General features: G+C 47.4%; 1 protein-coding gene across 4 annotated transcripts in view; it reads left to right on the forward strand.

The window, feature by feature from the left end:
• The first annotated feature begins 5,029 nt into the window (after positions 1-5,029).
• Positions 5,030-26,193, forward strand: part of LOC122183934 (interleukin 1 receptor accessory protein) — a 40,877-nt gene continuing 19,713 nt past the window's right edge. The window contains exons 1-2 of one of the 4 annotated variants that reach the window (XM_042878420.1): positions 5,030-5,105; positions 18,651-18,721. In XM_042878420.1, coding sequence (XP_042734354.1) covers positions 18,652-18,721 — 70 coding nt within the window. In that variant the 5' untranslated portion in view covers positions 5,030-5,105; position 18,651. Of the gene's footprint in view, positions 5,106-17,212; positions 17,402-18,650; positions 18,722-26,193 lie in introns of those variants that run through there. The other 3 variants (XM_042878419.1, XM_042878421.1, XM_042878422.1) reach the window with 3 other exon arrangements.

Here is a 26,193-nt window from a genome sequence, read left to right on the forward strand (position 1 = left end):
AAGGCTTTTCCTTCTTTCGTATGTTCTTTGAAATTGACTCAGGGAAAATATTGCATTACTTCAGTGTCTTTTCCCTTTGTGTTGGTCCAGAGCAGCTCTGTCAGTGAGCCATCAGACAGAGGAGCGTGGTGTCTGGAAACAACTCCAGAGACCACTCAGTGTAGAAATATCCAGTGATAGGAAACTGGCCAGACAGCCAAGACTGTACTCAGACTATCTGGCTTTATTAATCTGCTGGCAGCCCACTGCTTCCTGCTGGTACCTGTGAGCAAGCAAGGTGAGCTGCAGCTAATTAATGGCAGGGCTAGGGACTTTTCAAAGGCTGATTGAGACAGATGCTGCTCTGTGAAATACCCACCAAGCCTGCTGAAGGGTCCCTACAAATGCCATGGTTTGACAATTTATGCCAATGGGGGGTGTTTGAATGTGCTGCGTGGATGGATGTTCATGCATCCTAAACCCAAACTGTGTCCTGGTGTGTAGGCATGGGTCAGATACCTGCCAAACACATTGAAACCTTTGGCAGGATGAGGAGATAATCTCCATTGCTGATTTGAAGTTCTTTAGTTTGTATGAAACACAGACTCACAGGAGTGGAAAATCTCTCTGGCCTTAGGCAGTATCAAAACATTTGTGACAGAAATTTGAATGGACTTAGGTGCAAGTCATGTAAGGTCAAGTTTCCTTTTGTGAACTGTTTGCGTTAGCAGTGCTCCCACCGTGGCAACACGGGGGAAGAGATGCTAATGACATTTAGCACATGAGCATGGACAACAGCTATTTGCTACATCCCCAGGAATAAATGGAGATGAACTCACAACGAAGCCGTGCTTCCAACCCCTCCTCACTCTTCAAGGCTATTGCAGAGGCTCACACAGTGTGCTTCGCTGGGAAGCAAGGCAGTTTGAGATCTGGTTTGGACACGGCCAACATGGCAAATAACACATGGGATGTGTTAGTGAAGGCAATCTGACTCAAACAGTTGCAGCTTGTTGCGCATTTCAGCAAGGGAGAAGCACTCACCTGTCTGAAAGCCACGTGTGTCTGCATGACCAGCACAGGCTCCTCATTGGAAAATGCTCCCAGCACAATATATGCATCCCTTGCACGTGTGTGCGGGTGAACTCCGCTTCCTCGACGGAAGCAGATGGGCAGCCCATGTGCTGCTATGCTAGCAGTGTCTGTCATTCTCTGGTTCTTCTCTGTCCTGTATCTCAGGTTATCAGGCGTGCTCTTCTCAACGCCATTTAAAATGTAGGTGTAAAACACAGAAGGCACGTTCATTTATAACTACACAGACTATAATTATATGTAGTCTAGGGCTTGTTTCCTGAACTGGGAAGGAGGAAAAATGGGTTAGGTGGGTGTGAGTAAAGTAGCAAGCGCGAACATGTCTTTTAGAGGTTATGAAACTGCCTTGGTCTCCCAGTATCAGAAATGCTGGCTAAGAACAAACGAATCAGAAAGCTTTATGCAGGCTGGGAGTTGGGGCAAACATGAGAGAACTGGGAGCTGACAGGAGAATAGTAACAAGTTTCTGGTCTAGCCGGGGAACTTATCGCTGGAAGCACGAATGGAGGAGAAATAAGAGGCCACTTCCACAGTTTAGTTAGGGAAAGATAAATGCAATCTTAGGATGAACAGGTGGGAAATTTCAGTGAGAAATGGGGAATTCAATGTCATTGTATAAAGGCATCAGTGAGACCTCCTCCTGCTTAATGCTGTAACTGCTTCAGGTCATCCATATGCACTTCAAGATTAATTTAAACCAGACCAGATTCAGAAAAGAGGTCCAAGGTGAATGGAGAGTCATTTAGGAAAGAAGATTGAAAAACCAGTCCTGAGGAGCTTGGAGAAAAAGGAGCCAAGAATGGTATCTATAAAAATCCTGGAGCGAGGAGCCGTGAGCGGAACAGCTTCTGAAATGGGAGCCAGTGCTTGTGCCAGAACACAAGGGAACAAACCAGTGATGGAAACGATGAGAAGGCTTCTGACCACCAGGGACACGGGCAGGACAAGCAACAGGCAGAAAACACAACCTGTTTTTAAGTTAGAGCATGGTCCTTCCCTCAAAGGGACTGCATGCCACTGTGTCTGATGTGACAGAGAAATAGGCTGCGTGATCCAGGCTTCTTGTGTGTTTCTAGCTCTAAATTGGCTAACAGGAATAGCAGCAAACAGAACAGCAGCAAACCATAGCCAATTTTGGCCAATTGCCACTGAAGTTCTGTGGAATATTTTCCCTGCAGTTGCAATGCCAGCAGTTTCAATGTCTTGGCTCAACACAACACATCCAGCACATCCTCTGCTATTTAAGCCCCCTGCTGTGGTTTCACCTAATAATGCTACTCTTTGCTCCCTGCCCCAAAATTGTAGCACAATGCTGCTTTATTTTTGTGCTCAAAAATGTTTTCTATTTACTGAATTGCTCTTCAGACTGTAGTATAGTTCACTCTGGGGTGTAACTGTGTTGCATTTTAACCTGCACAGAAATAGCATGCACAAACATAGAGAAATGCTGGGAGAAAAACAGCAATACAAAAATAATCCTTATGACAGCACTGAGCCCAAGTGAGCAATATTACCCTCAATCTACAGTAGGGAATTGCTATATATATATATATTTTAAATCTATATGGAATAAGAGTCTGAACCATTTCTTATGAAAACACAATAAGCAGGTGTGATTTGGGGCTTTGCTATCAGATGTAGCCTTAAAATAATATCTGGAAATTTGGCTTTGAACTCATGATCTGTTCAAGGGTATCTGATGTTGAATTCTAGCTTTCCATCAGCATCCAGGGAAATTGATGACATTGAGGTAAAAACCCTATTTGCATTGATGGAGCGAGGCTAGGATTTTGGAGTGGTGTGAATTTCTTAGGGTGTATGTGCAAGTGGCTGCTAACCTGCATTACTAGTATTGCAACAGTGCTTGGATCTTCCCAAATGAGAGTAATAACATGTCCTATCCCAGATCTGTATCTACGGATGGAATATGTTGCACTGAAGAAGGTAGCATTATTATTATTATTATTATTTAATTCTTCCAGAAACCACCAGAGCAGCTGAGTTACTCCCACATCTGCATTAAAAATCACGACTAAAATATGCAATCCTTTTGTTATTTCATCTTCTGTGAGAAAAGTGGACTGTCTTGTTTCAACAAAAGATTTTAGGCATGTATTTCTCTGGAAGAACACTGGAAAATGTGGCTCAAAAAATGTGCCTGGCTATTCCAGTTTTGTCTAAATTCAGTAATGCAGCTGAGTGTATGGATACTTAAAGTAGCTGTGGGGAGGATAGCATGGATTCTGGAGCTGTGCAGGTAGCATGGAGAAAAACATGGGCTGATCTGCTGAAAGTGGGGTACATCAGTCTGCACAGAGCTCTGCCTTGTGATCTTGGGATGGCTTTGGGTGAGAGATGGCTTGAGTAGAGCTGACTCTAAGCAAAAGCCAAGTAGGCAGTTTTTCAAGGGCGTTCACCACTGGGACAAGCAAGCTGCTGAGACAAGAAACATTCTGCCTAATCTTGCTGTGCCAGAGGCCTGGAAAGCAAAGGGTAGAAAGGTGCAGGAGGAAGAACCGCTTCTTCACACACAGCCACTGATCCTCAGGGTGTGGAAAATAAGGGTGGTAAGTGGGGTGGGCTGAGGATCAGTCCCCTCTTTCACAGAGGCAGTGTGCATGCAGTGATCCCTCTTTGGCCTCAACACAGGGAACACAGGGATGTCCATGCCACGCTGCAAGAGGTGGCCAAACCCTGCTCCCCAGCACAGGATTCTGCAGGGAAGCTTCTATGGGTAGAATGAAATGTGGTCTTCTGGATATTCTGGAGCCATGTCCTGGGGATAATGACCGAAGTCTTGAATTCAGTCTTACCTGGAAGCAATGCTACAGCGAAGAGTGCTAAAAGTGCTGCAGCTTTTTGATGGGATTGAAGTTTCCCCAGCACCAAAGGCTTCGTGTCCAGACATACTGTTCTACTGTCAGGCTGCCAAGAGGTGACAGAAGCATGAACACAGCCAGGTCACCCCCTGGCAGGATGGGAGAGTGTCCTGGCGAGCCAGAGAGGAAGGAGATCTCTCCTCCCTGCACTACCACTGAAAGATGTGACAATGAACGCACACCCAAATACCTTCTGGAACAGAAGGCTGATGCTGCTTTAGTGGTTAATGATAAAAATTATCTACCCTGAAGACACCTTGTGACAAATACTTTGTTCCACATTTTCCAGGCCAAGCACCTGGCCCAGCATCACCAGCTGCTCTGCTCTGCATTATGCAGCCTTGCCTCAAGCACCGGGTGCAGTGTTGGGCACTGCAGTGTAAGGAGGACATAAAACTAGTAGAGAACACCAAAGGAAGGCTGTGACACTGGGGAATGGTCTGGAAGGAAAGGTAGAAGAGGAGTGGTTGAGGTCCCTTGGTTTGTCTAGCCCAGAGAAGTGCAGACTGAGGGGTGACATCATGGCAGCCTGCAGCTCCTCACAGGGAACCCTGCTGTCTGGTGACGGTGACAAACGCGGGGCCAGAGGGAATGGCATGGAGCTGAGTGAGGGGAAGGTTGGGGGATGTTAAGGAAAGGTTCTTTTCCAGAGGGCGGTGGGTACGGAATGTGCAGCACAGGGCAGTGACACAGCCCCGAACTGCTAGAGTTCATTTGCACAATGCTCTCAGATCCATGGCTTGGATTTTGAATGGAGCTGCGTGGAGACTGCGGTTGGACTCGATGGTCTGCGTGAATCCCTTACAGCTCGGGATGTCCCGCGATTCTGCGATTACCGCACCGTCCAGCAAAACGCGCCGCGTGTCGGCGGGGGGGCTGCACATCACCCCACGGCAGCCCCTTATCCTCACCGCGCCCGGCCCGCGCGCCCCTCTCTGCCTCCCGCTGAGCGGAACTGCGAGCAGCTCGGGCCAGGAGAGGGAGCCATGCCCAAAGCGCGACCGCGTCCCCCGCCTCCTCCTCCCGGCAGCGGGACCCCGCGAGCGGCGAGAGGGACGGGGCGGGGCCGGGCCGTGGGGCCGGGGGCCGCGGGGGAGGACGAAGGGGAGAGCGCGACGCGCGGAACGTGGCGGTGCGAGCCCTCCGCGTGCCCAGGTGAGACGCGGTGCTCGCATGGGGGGGGAACAGCGGGTGGGGAAGAGTGGCCCGGTCCGGCTCGACCCAACTTGCCCCACTCGAAGGGAAAGTTTTGGGGCTGAGGAGGCGGCTGTCGCTGCACGGCGTTGGGCATGAGATCGCGGTCGTTGCTATCCATCCGCTGCCAGCTTAGCAGGGTAATAACAAAATATGAAAATAAGAAAGGATAAGAAAAAAAAAAAAAAAAAGCGGAAATATTCGGCTGCGGTGGGGAAGCCGAGGTGCTGCTTCGCTGAGAGCCGTCCCCGCGCGGTGAGAGCTGCGGAAGGGGAGGAGAGGAGAGGGGAGGGAAGGGGGTCTCGGTGCGCGCTGCCCCCGGCTAAGCGCGGCCGGAGCTGAGGCTGCGGGAGCGCCGCGGTGCCCCGGCGGCTGCTGCTGCTGCGGCCGCTGCCCGGAGCGGTGCTGAAGTGGCCGCCTTTGGAACCGGGGAGATTTGGGCATTCCGACCGCTACGCGCGCTGATGGGTGCAACTTTAATTTTCGTCTGCATTTCAAATGCGTGAACCTGATGCTAGAATACAAGTAGGGAGAGGAAAGGGCACGGATTGAAGCCGTAGCGGGGGAAATAAAGTGCAAGAGACGCTTCCAGGAGAGCGGTGTGAGAGTGCCGGCAGCAGGCGTGCTTGCGGTCAGCTGTGCCCTGAGCGAGGCGTTCTGCGAGGCTGTGGAAACGGCTCAGAAAGGATCCACGAGGGCTCCAGCGTGTGCTGTGTCGGTGCCACGTCCCTCGGTACGTTGCTGGGCTCATTGCTTGGGCTGTGTGCAGTGCTCAGCACCACAGGATCCTGAGCACAGGGCCTTGTGCTGAAAACCGGATAATAAATGCGCGCATCGTTCTGTCTCACCCTCTGCTTTGTGAATAGCTGGTTATAATGCACAGATAAAAAAAAAAAATGCTCTGCTTTCTTTTGTGGATCTTCTTATTAAGTGCATTTAGTTTTGTTGTCATAGGAAGGGCTTTTTATTTCTCGATTTGGGAGATTGCAGCAACCTCCTTATCTTTATTATTATTATTACTATGATTATTATTTAATATTTGCTATATCATTTAAAAGTTTTTTTTTTTTTTTTTTTTTTTTTTTTTTCCTGGCAGTCCATCTTTTGACTGTGCCCTCTCTTGGATAAGCAGAACTGTCACTGAACTTACAATTCCATACACAGAGATCAGAGTATTATTTATTAACCGTGCTGTGGAGAGTCCATATCTCACAATGTAGAAGGCCATTTATTACAGGTTGCTTTTGGCAGCTCCAGAAGATTTACGTGCTAAATTGTGTTCTGTGCAGGAGACGCTTTTCCTGCTTGCATGGGGAGAGCATCACTGCAGCCCAAAGACTTTGGTGCTGGGATGTGCCCTGATTTCTGCTCCCATTGTCTGGTGAGCAGGGAAGGGGAGCTGAGGGTAAGATTGAGACCCAAATGTTCTGCTCACCTGGAAACAGATGTGGAGTTGTTCCTGTTGCTCGCAGCTCGTTCTCCATAAGAGCCTTCACTCTGTTTCTGAAGGGTGGTAGGGTGCAGGATAATGGTGGGCTTGGAGAATGGGGCTGTGAGGACTTGGGGTGATGGAAGCATTAAGTGTGAAGATGGGAGCTGCTGCATGAAGGTAGAGCAGATTATGTTGCTGACACAGTGCCGCTGTGCAAGCAGAGAGCAGGTGTCTATGCATGCAGCCCTGTGAATTTCTGTCAGTGTTACTGGATGTAGCTTGTTCTCCAAGTGTCTGCATCTCAAGTGGGAAGAGCAGTGCTTACTCAGGTCTGTCATGCCTAATCCCTCCAAGAGCCTGTGCAAGAAAGCTTGTGTCTGAACACCTCTGGGCTCTCTCCTTGCAGATCTCAGTGCAGGTGCCCTGCATGTGAGCACTGCCCAGTGTGCAGTGGGGATGATCCCTAAGCAGGGCTGGGTTGGAGCAGTGCCTTGGGTCAGGTCAACCTGCTCTGAAGTGCCTGAAGGAATGTGTAGTTAAGAGAGGCTTAGGAGGTGGAATGGAGCCTAGAAATGTGGAGGGATGGAGAATGCCTCCATGGTGCAGTAGTGAGCTCTGAAATCTTTGTGTAGGAAGGAGGAGGCAGAGGGAGCTTTTCCCAGCCCTGTACCTTCAGAGCCAGCATGTGCCAGATGCCAGCAACAGGGATGAAGCGTTTTGCTCCTTCAGAACAAGAGACAAGACCGTGTTCTTTTATGCCTTCCTCTCGCTTATTTTGTTTGGATTTTATATTGGCTATTTTGGCAGGCACTTGTTTCATATGTCTTCTCCCATCTGTCTCGGGTTCCCCACTGTTGTTGAATGTCCTCCCTGTACAGCAGGACTCTGACTTGCTAAAACTTGTGTCAGAGATGGCTGCTGCAGCTGGCAGCATGGCTGAGGGGTTCCCAGCTTGGCTCTCCTGCATCAGCAAGGTAGGCAGAAGATTGTAACCAGCGTGTGAGTGCACTCAGACCGTTCACAGCATCCTTGCTGTCTGTCCCATCTTTCTTTTCATCATACAGCAACAGGGAATAAAAATAGAGGTACAGAAAAGCCGATATAAGCTGAAATCTGTGAGCAGCACTGCGTTATCTTGGAACTGAAACACTTTCTGCAGTGGAGCTCACAGTTCAGACATTGCTCTCCTTCCTCACACCACAGCCCCTGGATGGTTGGCATACCCAGGAGCAGCACTCTGTACCCAGTGGGTGAGGCCTGGTGCTCCTCCAGCTGCAGGGCAGGAGGGAAGCAGAGCTTAGAGCTGTTTTCTACACTTGTGGGTGGGGGGTTTCCTTTTTTCTGCAGTTTGTGATGCTGTGTTCTGCTCTGCTGTCAGTAGAACGGATGGCTGAGATTGGGTCACTGCAAGACTGAGATTGGGTCACTGCAAAGCTTGAACAGAACTACTTCTTGTTTGGGAGGTATTTCAGGATTTCTCCTCCCTCCCTCTCTGATGCATTTGCAAAGCAGAAGGCTCATCTCACGTTTCTCAGCCATCGTTTTGGGATGTGAAATGTACAAGCATTTTATAGAATCATAGAAACAGAATATCCCAAGTTGGAAGGGGCCCATAAAGATCACTGAGGAGTCCAACTCATTGTAGGGTTCCTTAAAAATAGTTGCTGGTAAAATAAGATTTCTACTATGAGCAAAGAATCACATCTGTAGTCAGCCCCTTGTTAATTCAGCAGCTCTCAACTTCATCAAATAGGGGCTATCTCCCCAGGAATTCCTCTTGACAAAGGGTTTCCCTGGAGCCTGCAGGATTATCCAATTACAGTTTTAAGAAAATTGCAGCATGGATAGCTGGCTAAAGATAGAAGTCTGAGAGAGAGTGAGAGAAAGAGAAGGGATGTGTGAGAGAGCCTGAGCTTCACTTTCTTCTCATACCACTGAAGTGGGAAAAATCATGTCTGTCCTTAACGTCTGATGTGGAAATATGTATGAAGGTAAGGTGTGCAATTGAATTCCCCCATGTGGAAAAAATGGCACTCATTGACATTCATCAGCACTTGCTGAACGTGTATGGAGACCAACCAGTGAAAGTTTGACCCAGTGGGCAACATTTTCCTAGCAACTATGCTGACATAGCAGCCGGGGCACAGTGGGTCACCTCCACTGAAGCAGATTTTCACTAGTGCACACGCAGGCTCATGTTCAGGGCTGGCAAAAATGCCCAGCTCTCGGTGGTAACTGTGTTGCAAAACAGTTTTGTAGCTGAGCATGTGCTCTATCTAACAGGGTTCTTTGTAGCTGTTGAAGTTTCCACTGAAATAAGTGGGAGGCATTACTTTCGGGGCAAAATTTGTACTTTTCAGACTCCTCATTTGTATGAAAATCAGCACAGCCATACGCTTGCACCAGCACTCCAGAAGTCTCTTCAGCTTGAATAAGCAGAGGTGTTAGAAGAATTAGAAGAGGACTTAGGAAGTTTTAATACTCATCTCTAACCAGGAAAGCTGCTGTGTGGGTTGCTTGCTTCTCTTTGTTTTTCCTTCCTCCCGGTTTTGCTTAATCCCTTGCATTACTGGCATACAATTGTAATGGAATACCTCACCTCTCTTAGGCCTGATCCTGTCTCCTCCTGTGATATTTTCAGCTGTTCAGAGAATGATTCTCATCTGCTCAGCTAACGTTTGTGTAAGAGCTTGCAAAGCTGTGACCCAAATGTTTATCCTTAGAGCTGACAGGATGCTGCAGAGCCATTTAGCTATATATTGATAACAATTATGTCGCTTGCTGAGAAAGACATGATGTTTTCTTCTTGGAAGGAGTTTTTACTTTTTTTTTTTTTTTACTTTTTCTGCCTATTGTTTGTGGTTGCAATTGCCTTCCTTTCTCATTTTACCTTTTGTCCTATGTGTAAATAATGAGCTATTTACAGTTAATCTGAGCGCAGGGGGATGAGACTTCTGGAGGGTGAAGAAGCTCCCATCTGTTTGATCTGCAGTAGCATTTTGGGGTTTGCCTTCCACTTGGAGAGAAGCCAGAACTTATCTCGCTCAATTTCATCTTTTCCTTGCAATATTTAAACTGGATTTTTTAATCATTTAAAAACAAACAGAAATGGAAATGGCTTTTCAAATGCCGCTTTGCCCTGTTCTTATCACAGCGTTTGATAAACCTGAACAGCTCTGTTGTGTTCCTACGAAATGAGTTGAAATCTCACTACCAAATTCTATAAAAACAGGTGGGGCTTTATTCTGTAAAGGGATCTATTTTCCATGGTGGTATATTGCGTTTCTGTATATTCTGCCTGTGGGGCTCCCAGCCAAAGATGAGTTCTTCGAAGGGAACTGCTGCTTAACTACTTATTATTTAAGACAGACTCAAACTCAAGATTTCTGTGGTGGGTACTTGGTACATTTATCCCTATCAGCTCCGGTGGCTTCTGAGCTTGGGGAGTTAATCATTACTTTGCACTCAAGTCATCTTTCATCTCAGCATCTCTAAGCTTTTTAGGGACATTAAGATGCACAACTGTGGCGCAGGCAGGGGAGAAGCTGTTATAAATGTGGCTGGGGAAACGGAGGCACGGATTTCGGGAGCCTCTGCTAATGTGTTTGGTTCAGGGGACAGTCATTTGTATGCTGTCTGTGCCTGGTTATCAGGGAGGCTCTGCAGTTTTTCACATACTTCAGCTGGTGATGGATGCCTCTGTAGGTTCCGTGTAGATTAACCAGAAACTCATATTGGTGCACTAAACTAATAGACTGCTTAAAACACTTAAGCCATGGGGACAAAGAGGAGCACAGTTCCTGGGTCAGGAACCCCAAATTCTGGTTATATTTTTTCTCCGCAGCAAGCTGTTACAAAAAGCAAACCTAACCAAAAAACAGAAGGAAAATAACCTCACCTCCATCCCAGCACAGTAACATCCAGGGCCCCACTGCACAAACTTGTTGATTCAAACTCTGGTAATCTGTACAAAATATTTACTCTGAAAGAGAGAGCTGTACAAATGCACTAATACAAATAGATGTACCGGTTGTGTTGAGAAATAACTTTTCCTCCCCCTTCTCTGAGCACAGCCACCTCCCAGCCCTTACTAACCAGGAGGATCCAGATAATGGGAGGAAGAGCCTCCCTGGCAAGTTGGTTCCATTGAGTGGACCAGGTTGTGGATACTTCTGGGGTTGTTTGCCCCTTTGTAAGCCTTTTTTTCCTTACCTACCAGGTGCGCCCAGGGAGGTGGTGGAGTCACCATCTCTGGAGGCATTCAAGAAATGTGGAGGTGTGGCACTGAGGGACACGGTTAGTGGGCATGGTGTGATGGTTGGGCTACATGATCTTAGTGGTCTTTTCCAACCTCAGTGACTCTAATGATTTTATGACTGTAATGTCAACAAGTGTCAAAGAGTGAGAGGAAAACCCAACCCAGCTTTCCAAGGGCACTCAGCAATCACTTCCTTGCAGAGATGATCCAGCCCAGGACGGGTCAGTACAGCTCTGAGACTTTCAGGGCACCAAGAATATGTTGGAAAATTCTCAGATTCTTGTCCCTTTGCAGCAGAGTTCTAACATATAGAGGTATTTCCTCTTGTTGCTGCTCCTTTGTAGCCTTTAGAAATGTCAGCAGTGCATATATTGCCTTTTGTTTGTCACACAGCTGGAATTTGCTGCCCCTCATGAGATCCATCACACTCTCCACAAATAATTAATACTGATGACACCTGCAGCTTCCTGCTGCCCTCAGATCCCTTGCAGCCTTCCTGCTGTGTGGGCGCTGTGGGTCACAGAGCACACCTCGGAGGAGGCTTGTGGATGTGGAAATGCACCATGCTGTTGTTTGAAGGTTGAACAGAGAACTGTGTCCAAGGGAATCTGTGCAGGCAGAACCCAAGCAAGACTCCTGCAGAGGAGCACGTTCTTGTTTGTAGAAACTGCAGTTAGAGGCCTAAGCTGCAAACGTGATACATGGGAAATGAGGAGGGTTGTCCCATTCTGTTTCTCTTCTGCTCCTTTGTTTCTGCCTGTATGAGGTTTGTTTCATTGCTTTGCAGAACGCAGCAATGCAGGAATGGAGAAGCAAGCTGCTCTGCTCATTGCCAGGAGGACAAGTGGGTGGTGGGAAGGCGGAGGCCTGGGGGGGGGCTGTAAGTGGGGTGCTACCAAGTTTTCAGTTCCTTTGCTGTTCATTTTTCTGTTGCTTTAAGGTCTGCTGCAGACTGATGTATCAAGCACACTCCTGACCAGCCTGTATGAGCTGGGGAGGGAATTAAGGATCTTCATTCTTCTTGTTTGTGGCTTTGTTTTGTTTTGTTTTTTTTTTTTCCCTTATAAGGCTAAATGTGATTAAATTAACCTGATTAATAGAAATGCCAGGTGTGGAAATAATGCGTGGCCTCAATTTGTAAAAGAAAAGCTCAGCTGGCTTGCTTTTACCCTTGAACATCTTGCTCATCCCTAGATAACTGGGGTCACCTGAGGAAAGCCTTTCCTAGTGCTGTAGGTAGAGATCAGATCTTTTTTCTGGCAGCAGCATGGGTAAGCCTGCCTGCAGTGTTGAGGCATTGCAAACTGCAAGGGAGTTATGCAGTGATTGCCCAATAAAAGGGCACTTGGGAAGGGAAGTGAGGCAGTGTGATGCTGTGCTGTAAGGTGCTGGGGCCTTTGTTTGCTGTGTGTGGCAATGAGATGCAAAGGAGGCTGGAGCAGAACAGCCATCCCAGATTAATGAGCGATATAGGAGAATAAGACAAAGTGAAAGCCAATACGTGTTTAGCAGTAAGTGCTTGAACTTAGGGAGAGAGCATTTTTTTTTTATATTGAGAGTTTGATGCAGTAAGTGCTCAGTAGAGTCTGTGCAGTGCCTGTTGTGGAGGGGCTGTGTGGAAGCACTTACTGTGCTTAGGACATGGTCTGCCTGGGAAAGCTGCTTTGAGTCCAGGAGACCTAGCCTGTTCCTATGGCAGGCAGTCAGTCCAGATGCTGACCCTGCCCAAGTCTGGGCTGTGCTCTGGGTTTTGAACTGGATGAGCTTGGGATTCTTATAGTGCACTCTGTTACGTGATGTGGTTGTGCTGCTGTATCTATGTGGAGAGAGGGATATCCTCTTAGGAAAGGCAGTGGAGCTGCCTACATCTAAAAGCCATTAAAAAAGTGAAAGGGAAGAATGTATAAACTTAACGTTAATTCTCAGATTTCTCCAGATCCTATTTGAGAGCCTGTGAGGGCCTTTCCAGTGAGGGATGAAATTCACTCTGGATTCCATAAGCTCCTTCAGGTCTGTAAGCCATGTTGGTTGAAGTTTACTGTTTTTATTCTATACAAAGACTTTTTTGCTGGTTTATTTTCTGCTGGGGCAGTCCAAGGGTATTTCTCAGCACTCTTCTTTCACAGTAATACTGCCATCCAAAATAGAAGCATTGTGTCTGGCTTCATGGAAGGTCTCAGCTCTCTTTGAAGCTCTGTTGGAAGCTTTTTCATTCCCTGGCTTTTTAGACTTTAAAAAATAGAATATCTTGGCTGGATACCTCTTGCTCGAGCACAGAAGTGCTCTTGTATGTTGGTGTTTGAACTGTTCCATTGCCTGCATGCGTGCACTAGTAATGTGTGCTGTTTGATTTCATAGCCATGGCTCTGCTTGTCCATCTTCGGCTTCCTGCACGTATTTCTGGGTGACAGTCACAGCTGTTTGCCTTGTCCAGGTGTGCATGTATTTCAGAGAGGTGACGGGTTGTTGAGCTGGTTTATTTTAAATGTATGAGGTATGGTGTGCTCTGCCTGCTAAGCAGCTGCCAGAGTCTGATTGGTAGCAGCCTGAGCTCCAGCAGAGCAGCGTGCAGAATCTGCAACATTTCTGCTTTACTGAGCCCTGAGAGGACTCTGTGAGGACTGAAAAGAGGGCTCACTGCCTTTCCTCAGATGGACCTTCAAGCCCCTTCCGCTCCACTTCTGTAGGTCGCTTTCTTTTCCCTTTTTTCTCTTAAGGGAGGAAAAATAGCCACTTCCTCAGAATTGTGCCTGTTGACTTTAACTCTCTTGAGCCAAAAGGACTCCAGGTAGCTATATGTCAATAAGAGTTCACAGGTTCTCTGGTCATTCTCCATCCTTCTGTGACCCTTAGAGTCATGCACCCCTGTTTTCCATTTAATCCCTAGGCAAGTGTGTTTATCGTCAGTAAAAGCAGAAGCTTTCTTCTCTTTAGACACTTCCTGAGGCTACATCTTTCTTCAAGGGTTATACTTAAAAGCAAGCTGAAACTCTGAAAGGTCTGTGTCTCCTCAGACAGAAGGGCATGAGGATGATGTGCAGGAGAAAACAAAACCTGACCTTCCCCTTGGATGCCTCCCACTTGGCTTTTGGCAGGAAGCTCCAGCTTAGAACTGCGGAATCCTAAGATTCTCTAAGACCATTCTCTAAGATCTCTAAGACCATCTAGTCCAATTGCCAACCCATGCTCACCATACCCACTGACCACATCCCTCAGTGCCACATCTCCACACTTCTTGAACGCCTCCAGGCACAGTGACTCCACCACCTCCCTGGGCAGCCTGTGCTTGACCATTCTTTCTGGGAAGAAATTCTTCCTAGTGTCTCTAATAATTCACCATTGTGCTGGCTGCCCTGCACTGCAGCCCCACGACGTCACTGGAGGAAGTCACATGAGGCTCCTGTGAGTAACAGCACAGCATGATTTATGAGGATGTGGCTATGTGGAATCCCAGGTGGGATATCAGCAGCAGGTGTCTGACAGACCTGCTGGTCATCACCTTGATGTAGTGTTCCCAGCTGGGGCTGGAAGCTGGCTGAAGTTCAGTGCCATGTTGCATTCTTGGGAGGAATTTCCACAAGGATTGGCAGACCCACAGCAGGGGAAGCTTTGCTCTGGGCAGGGACAGAGGTGCAGCAAAAGTGATGCTCAGTGCCCCAGTAGCCCCAGGAGGAGTGCTGGGGGCAGCGGGAGCTGTGTGAGTCTCAGCTAAGTGGCACCAAGATTTATGCTACAGTAATTCCTCCTATTATTTGACTTGGTTCTGCATGGTCTGAAAAGCAAGAGTGTTTCCTGGAAGGCTGAAGGGCCTTTTCCCACTTAGTGGTTGTTTCTTTTTTTTTTTCCCTCATTGCTTTTCTCTGACTGCCCTTTGTCTGCCTTTGGGATTCTTTAAATATGCTTTGGCGATGCATTATCTCCCTCAGCAAGTGTGTCAAGCTGCCTTTTCCAGCACAGTGTGGGGATGCAGCGACCGAGAGCACATGGTACCAAGGAACAGAGGAGCTGTGCCTCTCACCTGTGTACTGCCTGGTTTTGCAGCAAATCACTGCACACTCAACTTGCCTGCTAGCAGAGTAAGCAGAGCTCTTGCTGTGCATGCTTTGAAGCCCTGGTAGCATCTGACCAGAATCTTTCCTGTCCCTTGCGTATGTAGTTCAGAAGCAAAGCGTCTCCAAAGTCAGTGTCAGCCAGTGTCTTCCTGTGTCAGCATCTGTTTTCTTAGAGCCAGCCCTGTGCTCTCGAATCCCTCTGACTTAGAGGGGCTTAACAAAAAATTTCCTGCAGAAAATAATATATAACCCCATTCAAATAGCCAGAGCAGGCTTTATGCTTTCCTCTTCCTGCGACTGCTTTATTTTAAATGCCCTTTCAGCCAGAGCACTTAGTGACGACGTTTTGAAGGGCGCCTTTGTTCTGCATGCAGAAATGTGACTCTGGTGAGCAGCGGAAAACCTGTCAGAGCTCTCCAGGTGCCCGTGGTTTGAAGGGACAAAGGCAGTTTCTTGTGAATTGTGACATTGTTCTGTAGGATTAGTACGGTTGTCTTTGAGAATGGGTGTACAGTGGCTGCTTTGAGAGCAGCTCTCTTAATTAATTGTTTGATACCGATCTTGTTTCTTTTGTAATTTCTTGGAAAGCACTGAGGTTTTACCGAGTCCATGCTGCTAAGGGTAATAGGAAGGTTATTTGAACCAAAGATTCCTTGTATGGAAATAGCCATGTTTTCTGCGTCAGCAGGCCTGTTCTTAGCCAGTATCTAAAGCAATCTAAATCTTTCCACCACCTCAACCATTGGGAACAGGAGACCTTGCCATGTCTGCGTTCCACTCACTCCTTTCTTTGCTCTCTGGTAAATGCGAGGTGAAAGTTGGATGAAGAAAGTGATCAGAGACAAAAAGAAAACAAACCCAAAACAAAATGAAAACATCAAGTAAGTTCCTTAAGAGCTCTATTAATGGCAGTGATGACTTGTTTTCCCTAATTGCTCTATGAATTATTATTAAAATGTTAATTTATGGAGGCATTAAGAACACTTCAGAGTGTATTGGTCTCCTGAGAAACTCCTGGATCGCTGGCGATGTATCTGAGCTCTCCAGCCTTCTCCTGGCAGCTCTGATTACCTGCTGTCTGCTTGTGTGTGATCTCTGAGCCATGTGCTCCTCTGCTCACTGAATTTTTCCTGGCTGTGTTTGGCATTTGCTTTGTGTGTGGTTTCTCTGCTGACTGGGGGAGAGTCTGTGGCCTCGATAGGTAGATGTGGGGAGCCCTTCCTATGCAGGTTGGGCTTTGCTCTCTCCAGCCTCTGACTCCTCCGATTGCAGCCAGAGATGACGATGTTGCAGCCAGTTAACTGGGCAGCGATTGTGTCATGTACTGGCAGAACTACAACATGTTCTCTGGTGTCATGAAACAAAAAAGCAGGTTGCTGGAAAAGGCAGAGAAAAGTCTCTTCTGTTCCCGGTAAGAGCGGGTGAGTTATTGTGCTGTGGCATCATGTTCTTCCAGTGTTACAAAACCCACCTCCATCTGCAACAGAATGGCTGCAATGTTCTTTTTTCTGGTGATGCTGACGGAGTCGCATCCTTCTGGGGAAATGTGACCACAGGACTGTCCTGGGAACACGTTTTTGGGGCAAATCACAGATTTTTGGCCTATCTGTATTGCAGCATCACAGTGCTGGTGGTATTGAGGGATCTCAGCCCCTTCTGCTGCCCTTCCCACCCTTGAGAGCTGTCAGAGAAGCCAAGGAGCCCCTTCCACTAATAGGGGAACCACTGTGATCTGACAGGCTCTATATTTCTCCTCACTGAGACGATCTGCTCTGGAGAGGCTGGACTGAACCAGAAGTAAATCCTGATGTTTATAGCTGGATAGAGCGAGAACCAAGAATTGCCCCCACAACGTGGGGATTTTAGGTATCTTGCCTGGGGGAATGAAGCCCCAGTGGTTCTGAGACTGCTGAAAGGAGTGTACTCTTTGGAGCAGTTAATGGAGGTAAATATTAGCTCACCACAGAGCTTGGGTATCACTGAGTGAAATGGAGTTTATTTTGGCCTCAGGCCACGTGAATGGCCTTGATGTAAATGAGAGGAACTCCAAAGCCAGGGCTGAGTTCAGACACATTTGTACAAAAAGAAGGATGGAAAAAGTGGGAAAGAAGGTTAAGTTAGGACACACTGTTCATTAATCTAATGGCAAATGGAGAATGAACCATGAGATATCTATTAAGGAAATGATTTCCCCTCCCCTCCCAGTCTTTACTGCCTCTGTTTCAGCATCTCAATTCCCAAAAGTTACTGAAATACCACCAAAGGTGCAGCACACTGGTTCTTTCTCCCCAGTCTGACGACAGAAAGATGTTTTATCTTTTCTAGAGTCTTCCAAAGGATGGATGCCCTTCATCTTCATTCCTCCCTATGGATGCTTCCTATGTGTTGGTGGTTATAGGTGGCAGCAGTGAAGGCCACTTGAGTTTGAATGAAGGAAGAAGAGGATGACCAGCTCCCAGCTGCTTCCATCCCTGCTACCTATAGAGTTCAAGTGCAGCCTGCTGAGTGGGGAAATGTAGGCTTGCTTCAGATTCCCTTTGTCTCTTAGAGATGAGCCCAACCCAGGGGAAAATTGTACAAATGATTTTTTTAATTCGTTGGAAAGGAAGGATGAAATAACTGCTGCTGAGCTTTGAGTGGTCTACACACTCCATTCTTGTTAGTACGAGCAATCTGTGCGATCTTAGCTGCTCTCTGCCTCTGCTTGAGGTCCTTCTCCATAATGTGTGTGGTATACAGAGGCTTGTGAGGAACGTGTTTAAGGGTGGCTTCACACCTTGCAGCTGGTTCCCTGTCAGGAGCATGATTCTGTCAGTGGTACTGTGCTCATTACTGCACTGCCTGACTGAGCTTAGCTGTTTCAGGTTCATCCTTTTAACCATGTACTGTCCCTTTGTAATCCAATGGTACTTTGCTCCACTAATGAGAGCATCTAGTACGTCAACTTTCATGAGTAGCAGCTTAAGTTGCATCTCTAGAAACGCAGGGAAGCTTTAATTCTAATGAGTGAGCAGCTCCGAGAGCTGAATGCCAAATTCCAGAGCACGTGGCAAGTGAAATTGGCAGCGTACGTTTATCTCAAATTACAGGGAACTGTTCTCTGCAGCAGGAGCTGGAAAGCTGGGGATTTTCTGCTTGCCTTTGGGTGCTGCACTACAAGCACAAATGTTGGTTCAGATCACTGCTGAACCGCATGTTGAGTCTGGGACTCATTGCTCGTACCCAGGAAGCATTGGATGGGGAATGATGTGCAGCCTCATCCTGGGGGCTCCCTGCAGGGCTGGGGCCGTGCAGCTGGTATGGTGTAGGCGTTGGTTGCATAGAGCTGTGTTTGGTGCAAACGTACTTCAGCACTTCCTGTGCTTTCTCTGAACAGTGAGCATGTGCACTGGCAGAATGAGGTCTCAGCATAGGACCTCTGTTTTTGGAGTCAAAGCTTAAGATTTATACCCTGCTGTGTGTATCAGGCAACAGCAAACTTACGGCTCGTGCTCTGTTCCAGTGACTTGAATTAGTGAGCTTGGAGTCCTCTTCTGAACTGTCACCTCCTGGGCTGCCTGCAGGCAGGACAACACTGCTATGAATTTCTTAACGAAATATAGAAAAACAAACATGAACAACAAAAAGTACAAGAACTAAAAGATCTATGAGTGGGTGGAAGAATAAACACACATGCTCAGATTTTTTTTTTTTTTTTTTTTTTTTTAAATGCCTGCAGAGTTGAAATGTTGTGAAATAACCAGAGCCCTTGGTGTGCTTTGCAGGATGAAGATGGTCGGTGCTGTGCTGCTGGTGACGCTGTGGCTGTGTGCGGTGCCCCTGGGCAGCGGCTCCGGTGAGTGCTCACATGGCTTGTGTGCAGGGCTGAGGGTGGTGTAGGAAAGCTGGCTGCAGCCCTTTGGAGTGTTTGTGTGGTTCCTAGGTGAAATGGCTGTGTGTAGAGTGCTTTGGCAAAGTGCACATACACATGGGTTGGCTGCAGGGGTTGTGTAAGGCTCACACGCAGTGGCTGTGAGTGCAGCATAAATGGGTACGTAAGCAAACAGCAGCCAGCCCAGCCTCCGAGTAACGGTGCTTTGCAAATCTGAGCCCTCTGCTTGGTCAGCATTGTCATTCCCAGTCTGGAAGGGACAAAACCAGGCATGTGACAGCACTTTGTCACCGAGATACAGGCAGGACCTGGGTTCGAACCTAAAATTCGCTGTTCCTGCGTGGCTCTGGAGGGGGCTGAAGTTCTGGCTCTCAGCTTCTGACTCATGCCTCAGCAACGTGAGGGGAAAGGGGAACTTCTTGGGTAAGAGGAGCTCTTGCAGCCGTCTCACTGAGTCACTTTCCTGACAGGAAATATGCTGTCATGCTCGCGGCTCCCCTGGCACGCAGTCAGCCGGGCGCTGGTGAAGAGGCAGATTGTGTGTGCCTCAGCTCTGGGCTTCCTCCTCGGGGGAGGAAGGAGACAGCACGATCTGCAGAAGGCAAGGGGGAGGAAGGGGAGAAGGAACAAGCCGTGGCTTTGAGGGAACAAGGTTCAGAAAGAACCCTGGGGTTTTAACGGGTCTCCTGGGAGCGCTTGTCCCACTGCAGCACTGGCAAAGGAGCAGATAAAACACCCCGAGCTGATAAACAGTTATTGGATGATTATAATCTTGTACATTCCTGAATGATTAGGGATGATTTCATAGTAGGTACTGCCGTGCAGAGGCTGAAGGCTTTTCTCTCTGGCTTGCCTTAGGACTACAGGCCTGGGTCAGCTGCAGTCATCAGTAGGGTTAGAGCCCTTGTAGAGTGTTACAAGGACGTAAGCATCAAAGGGTGATGCATGGGACATGTCCAGTTAAAGCACATTCCTTCAGCAAATCCACCATAGTGTTCATGTTTAATTTTCTGGAGGTCTGTGAATGGTGCAGAGTCCCCTTCTTCTTTGCATGTGTCTTAAAGCACTTTGGGCTGTCAAAATGTGCACTGCTTCTGCTATTGGGCTTGCAGGACTCACTGTTTGGATGGAGGGCAGCCCTCTGTTATGCTGTGTGGCTTGAGGCTGAAGCCCATTTCACCCTTGCAAAGCCACAAATAGTCTGTGGGAAGCTGGATGTACTCTGATAACAGTACAGCATTTGAGCTGTTTTATTCTTGGGGCCAGAGTAGTAGAATTTCAAGAGGGAACATGAGCTGGTATCCAAGCACTGCATAGCTGCAGGTGGGGCACTCATCCCATGGCACTGCCTTCCTGGAATACTTAAGGTACATTCTGCTGAAGCTTTTCAGGTACTGTGGTGCCCATCTTCAGGATGCTGTAGTGAATAGGAGCTGTCTCTGTGTGTATGGGTATGAACCATGCCTTGGCACCTCTGCAGGCTCAATTAGCATGGAGCTGAGCCCCAGCTAATGATGTGGATTAGGTTTGTTCCAGGGCGTGATCTGCTTGGGAAGAATGGAAGGTAGGGAAGGTAATGACACAGTCTGGGTTAGAAACATCCTGAGAAGAGAAGGAAAGGTTTTATTGCTTCAGCTGGATGCCCAAGCCTGCTGCTTGCTCATGATGGGCGCATCTCTTCTGGTCTTTAAAGTATGTATGGTATGCAATGCCTGGGTTTGAATTCCTTAAATGTGATCTTTGGGACGCTTTGCAATACTATTCAGGGTCTTCTGCTTTTCTTGTATTAGATCTCTGTGCTTGTGTTGCAGGATGCTTAATGACCCAGGTGTTTTGATAGCCAAAGAAAGGATGGGAAAACCCAGTAAACCAAATTTCAGTTTTGTAATGACTTCTTTGACATCATCATTGTGATGCAGATACACATTGGTTTTACATCTCTTTTTAAGCCAGTTGAAAAGCAAAACAGCCAGCATGAATATAAAATAATGTTACCCCTTTGTTCTCCTACACAGCTGGCCCATGTTAGATACTGACTTAACAGATAACTGGAGTGCATCTTTAATCCTTCAGTGCCAGGAAGCAACCCCTTGCATAGGAAATTCCTCCAAAAGCTGCTCTAGGGTTGTCAGGCAGGCTGCATGGCAGGGTGAGCCCAGCATGGGGTCAAATCCTGCATAGGCTGTGACACCTGCAGCCATGGCTTTGAGCAGCCAGCATCCTTGTTCTGGCTTGGGAGGTCGATGCTGCCTCCTGCTCCCCTGCTGCACCAGCTCTTGAGCTCCCATTTGTGCACTGAGCAGTTACTAGTGGCCAGGGGAAATTTGCAGATTAATAAATTACTGTCTGTAAAACACTTTGAAGATGGAAAGCGCTGTGCAGCTCCTCAGGATTATTACTATATCGCTCTTATTCTACTGATGAGGTTCCAGTGGCCTTATTTTCCTTATGATTTGTGACAGCCCCAGAAGCTGAGGAGCTTATTTTAGTGTGTAGAGTCAAAAGAAAAATAGATTAAACTGCATTATTGTCTTCTAAAGAGACTAAATCCCTCTCCCACCATCTTCTCCTGGGATTTCCTGACTTCCTCCTACTCTTCCATCTCAGCTTCTAGCTGTCCTAATTCAGGAGGTGATTTTATAACCATGCATACCAGTTTGAGTTACTGCAGTTATGGATTTTTATGGTACCTGTGTGCATGAAGTGGTGTGATGCTGAGGTTGCATGGCCCTGAAGTGGAGACAAATGCTGTGAAACAGAGGTGTGCAGGGTAAGGGCACATAGCATCAGCCTTCATCCTCCTTCTGCACAGCCTGAGCCATGTCAGGAGAGTGAAGAAAAGCTTGCTTCTGCTTGGCTGCAGGGGGTGGTGAGGGGCAAATCTTGTGCAAATGGCTCACTTTACATTCTGCACGATGTGCAAAATGTGTGGAAGAAAAGAGGGGACTCATTTGGGGAGTGTCACTGGGATGGTGTTCAGTAGTCACTTTTGCACTGATGGCGTGGTATCTTTTACCCTGGCTCAATGCTATAATGAGGCTGCACAGCTTTAATTCCTTAAGTCCATGGTAGAGCTAGGAGCTGGGCCTGGACCTGAAGTCCCAGGCATGTGGAAGAGCCCCTACCAGCTCAGATCCAGCTTTGTCATGGCACTAAACATGCAGACACCTCTTTGTGCTGCTTTTCCTATGGATACCTTTGCAACAGACTGTCCTGTTTCCTCTCTCTCTTCCTCTGCTTTACGCAGCAATTCCCTGAATGAAGTGAGATGGAAAGTAGCTATTTGCCTCTCCTTCAGGCTTTGAAGCAGTTCATACCCTACCTTCATTGTTTTGATCTCGTGGGTTTCCTCCAGGAAAACATGTCAAGCTTGCTAGAGAAAGCCAAATGCTTTGTTTTTTTTGTGTTCAGTTGCTGGAGGTAACCAAAATACTCTGCCACGTTCAGTAAGCACAGCTTTAATCACAGGTAGGGCAGGCATAGAGCTGCTGTGCAGGAGATTTAAGACAAACAACAGCCACTCCTCTGTGTTACAGACTGTGCATGGCTGGGTCAGGATGCTCCTAGTCAGGAGCAGTGGGCTCCATTATGGGTTGATCACTTCTCTTTGAGCTAGGCTTTCAGAATCTAAAGTGAAACATGCTGTGTAAATGCTTTTGGACAAGTTGAATCGTATATTCCAAGGAGTTCTTTTTTTTTATTTATTTTATTTCCTTTTTCCTTTCTTGTCTGTTCTGCCTATTGAAATGATAACCATTCGGAGAAAGATGCTGCTCCATCCACAGCACCCTCTGGAGATGCTTCCATGAGGGCACCACAGCAGTGCCAGATGAGCACTGGGAGATGTGGTTAACGTGAGCCCTTCCAATTCCCACTGATTTCAGTGTGCTTGGATCTGCCTGGGGAGATCAGTCGTTTGCTGTGCTCTGCGCCACCCTCCCTCCGCTGCGTTGCACCATCAGGTGGGGTACGAGCCAAGTGGGAATCGCTTTCCTGCTATGCCACTGTGTTTCTCAGCTGCGGAACCACCCTCTATAGCAGAGAGTGCTGCTGTGCGATGCTCTTGTGCAGGATGCGTGTGTGAAAGCAGAACTGCAGACCCAGTGGAGATGTGGGTGCTCCTGGCATGGGTGTGCATAGAAAGAGCTCCCACGCGTGGCAGCTGGCCACAGCTGGCACCGCCAGTGCTCTCAGAGTAGCTCCTCCATTCAGCCTGACTTCCTCTGCTTCCCACTCACTGCAAACTGCTGTGTGCCTGAAAGAGGGTGGGGGAGGCTTTTTTTTTTTTTTTTTTTAAGGTGGCAATGATTAATTCTCAGTTAATTGCTTTCCTGGACCAGCTTTCTGCCTCATTGATGCTGACGCTTGTGTCAAGCTAACCGCTGGTTTGGCTGCCCTCCATGCGCAGAGGTGAGAATGGATCAGCTTTGCCTAAAGATAGTACTGCAGAAGAAGGCAGAAAGCTGTGAGGTGCTGCAGCCCCATCCTTTATTCCTGTGAGGGGAAGAGCATCTCTTAAGTGGCAGCCCTGCTCTGCACGTTGTCTGGCCCCCTCCTGCAGATTAGAGACTGATTTGGCAAGTGGCAGAGTAATTAGTGCGGGCATGATGGATGCCCTGTCATCAGGGTGGCTCTTTACAACTTCTGTGAAGAAATAACTAGTGGAAGCCTTTTGTTCATAGCCCCAGGGAAGGGGAAGGGAGAGATGGGGTGGAGGTGGTGTGAAGCTGGTAAAGTTCATTGCTGGAGAATTTTCCTTTAAATGGAGGTGCTGTGAGTATACTTGAAATGACTGCGTGGAACTGCTGAACAGGGAAAAGGAATAGCACTTCTTGGTGTGTTTTTATCCACATGTTCAGTAGTCTGTGTCACCTTGAAAATCCAAATAATTGCACTGATTTTGTGTTCTAATAGGTGCTGCAGATGCATCTCAGAAGGGAGCATTTCAGATGGGTGTATTCAGTTCCGTTCCCAAGGAGTGAATGGCTGCAGTAAATTAAGGGATGGAAAGGTTTCCAAAAGTGTGCTCACTTCTGTGCAGCCAAGCAACATCATTAGTTTTCTCTCCTTTCATTTTCTACTTTGCATCTGGAGAAGCTGCTTTCTTTGGCTTCTGGAGATGAGTCTGTTTTGGGATGCCTGATGTTTAAGCAGCAGATTCAGAAATGGGACAGCTCAGTTTCTCTAACAGGAGAAGCTGCTGTACAGCAGTAGATGAATCCCATGAGCATGAGCTGAAACACAGCCCAAGCAAGGAAGATATTTGGAGCTAACTTCTCATTCACCTGCAAGTGCACCCATCACTTTGCTGGGTTTCCATTTGTCAAGTGAAGCTCTGAAGTCAGCGTGAGTGCTGCTCCCACTTGATTTAATCAGGAGCTGCTCTTAACCCCAGCAGTTTAGTATAGTGTAGGAAATGTTTTAAGAGAGAAGAAACTCGTTTCCTAGATCTAGCTAGTAAGGATAAGTGTGAATGGGTGCAAAATGACAGAGCAGTGTTCAAGTTTAGGCTGCTTCCAATAACTAGAGCTGAGTTCTTGTGTATTTCCTGCATGTTCTTTTCATGATGCCCTCTTGAATACCATTACTGGAGTCAGGATCTATCAGTATATGTATGTGTATGTATCAGTGTATGAATGTACGTTTATCAGTAAGAGCTGAGGTACAGTGTGATGTCCTGACATTTTGAGCTGCCTCCAGTGTTGACTGACCTCCAAGCATCTGCATACTGTATAAGCAGCAAACAGGTTCTGAATCTCCATTGTGGGTTAAACAGTGGATAGGGTGCAGAACATTATGGTGCCCCAAAATGGAAATGCCAGTACTACTGACAGCATGGCACAGGGAGGAGGGAAGTTGTGTGGAGCACCACAACTTGTAGCCTTGGTCTGCATGTGAAGGAGGTCTCACTCAGCCTGTGCTGTTTGACATTGCTGTGGTGAGCAATGCGTGATGGCACTGCTCTGTGAGGGCTGTGCTGCAGGGCACACCTAAACATGACCTGCGTGGTGTGATGGCATCCCTGAGGTCACTTGAATTGGCCAAAAATCCCTTTGTGCCACTCTTACAGTAAAGGACAACAGACTTTTTCCTCCCTCAACTCAAAAAAACAAGGCCCATACAATGATGTATTTTTTTCTTCCCCTGCATTACTCAAAAGCAATGTATTTTATTTTCATTTACTCATTCAGTTAGAACGGGTAAGTAGCTTTACAATGCTGATTTATGAACTCTTGCAAAACATAAGAGCTGGTCACGATTGCAAAATTCATTGATCTTTACTCCACGAATTTCAGTACTGTAATTTTTTATATAGTTTCCTTCCTCTCCAGCCTTGCCATTTGAAGTAATGAGGACAATTTTCCATTTTGCAGCCCGTGAGGACACTGCAAAGTCAGGTGCAGGAAAGAGAACCCCGTGACCTGATGTACAGCCCCAGGTCTGCAGGGAGACCTCGTTCCTTTTGAAGGGAGAGGCTTTTTGTATGAAAACAAATGTGAATGGTAATGAAAGCTTTGTCCTGCAATTAGCAGACAGTCAGTGGCAGGCTCATTTGTCTTGTTTACTGCTCCGTGGAAGCTTGACCTAAAACAGCAGCTTAACCAGCGAGATCCAGCGTACTGGTTCCAGTTGGTTTCCAGGTTGTTTTCTACTGTGGTGGAGATGGGTGACCATGCATGGTCTAAGGCTTCCAATGCTCATTTTGGTCTCTCAAAATGAGTCTTGCCTCTGGCTGCAATAGCTGCGATCCTGCCTGGTGTTTAGTTTTGAAAGAAGTACCTGTGTGTTTGAGGTGCTGGGTTATGGCATTCTCCAGTGCTTGGGGTTTGGGTTTCCTGGGCTGTCGTTCGTCTCACCACCTCCTGCCAGCCCGTTTTGTTCTTTGTCCAGATACCCCTGGAGGAGCAGTGCAGTTTGCATTTACATGATGTATGAAACAGCCAGAAAACATTTCTATTCTTATTGGCCCAGATTTTGCCTCCCCATGACTAACCATCACTGAGCCACGAGTTAGCGGAGCTGCCTTAAAGCGCTGTGGGGCTGTCTTCTCAAAGGTTCCTCTCTTTGCTTTTTTTTTTTTTTAATTAACTATGAATTTGGGGCCAAGCTACATCCCACTGTCTATTTAAGGAAGATAAAATGCCAGAAATCCTGCTTTGGGCCTGTGAAGTCAGTTCAGAAGAATTGGGCTCAAAGAGCATATTGTATTCTGTTTTTTCCTCTCTGTCCATGTTCCTCTAATATCTGTGAACTAGAGAAGCTTTGCAGTGCTGACTCTGAGGTGGATGCTGTGTGCTGCAATGCCTTTCCTAGGGCAGCTGCAGGCAGCACCCCTATCTGTTGGACTCATTTAGGACTCTTGAGATGTCAGGCTGCCCTGACATCTAATGCTTCCTGGCTGCTGCAGGGAGTGCGAGGGCAGCACGCTGTGCATC

Source organism: Lagopus leucura, unplaced genomic scaffold, assembly GCF_019238085.1.
Source record: "Lagopus leucura isolate 7727_CA_CO unplaced genomic scaffold, USGS_WTPT01 Super-Scaffold_100021, whole genome shotgun sequence".
NCBI lineage: Eukaryota > Metazoa > Chordata > Aves > Galliformes > Phasianidae > Lagopus > Lagopus leucura.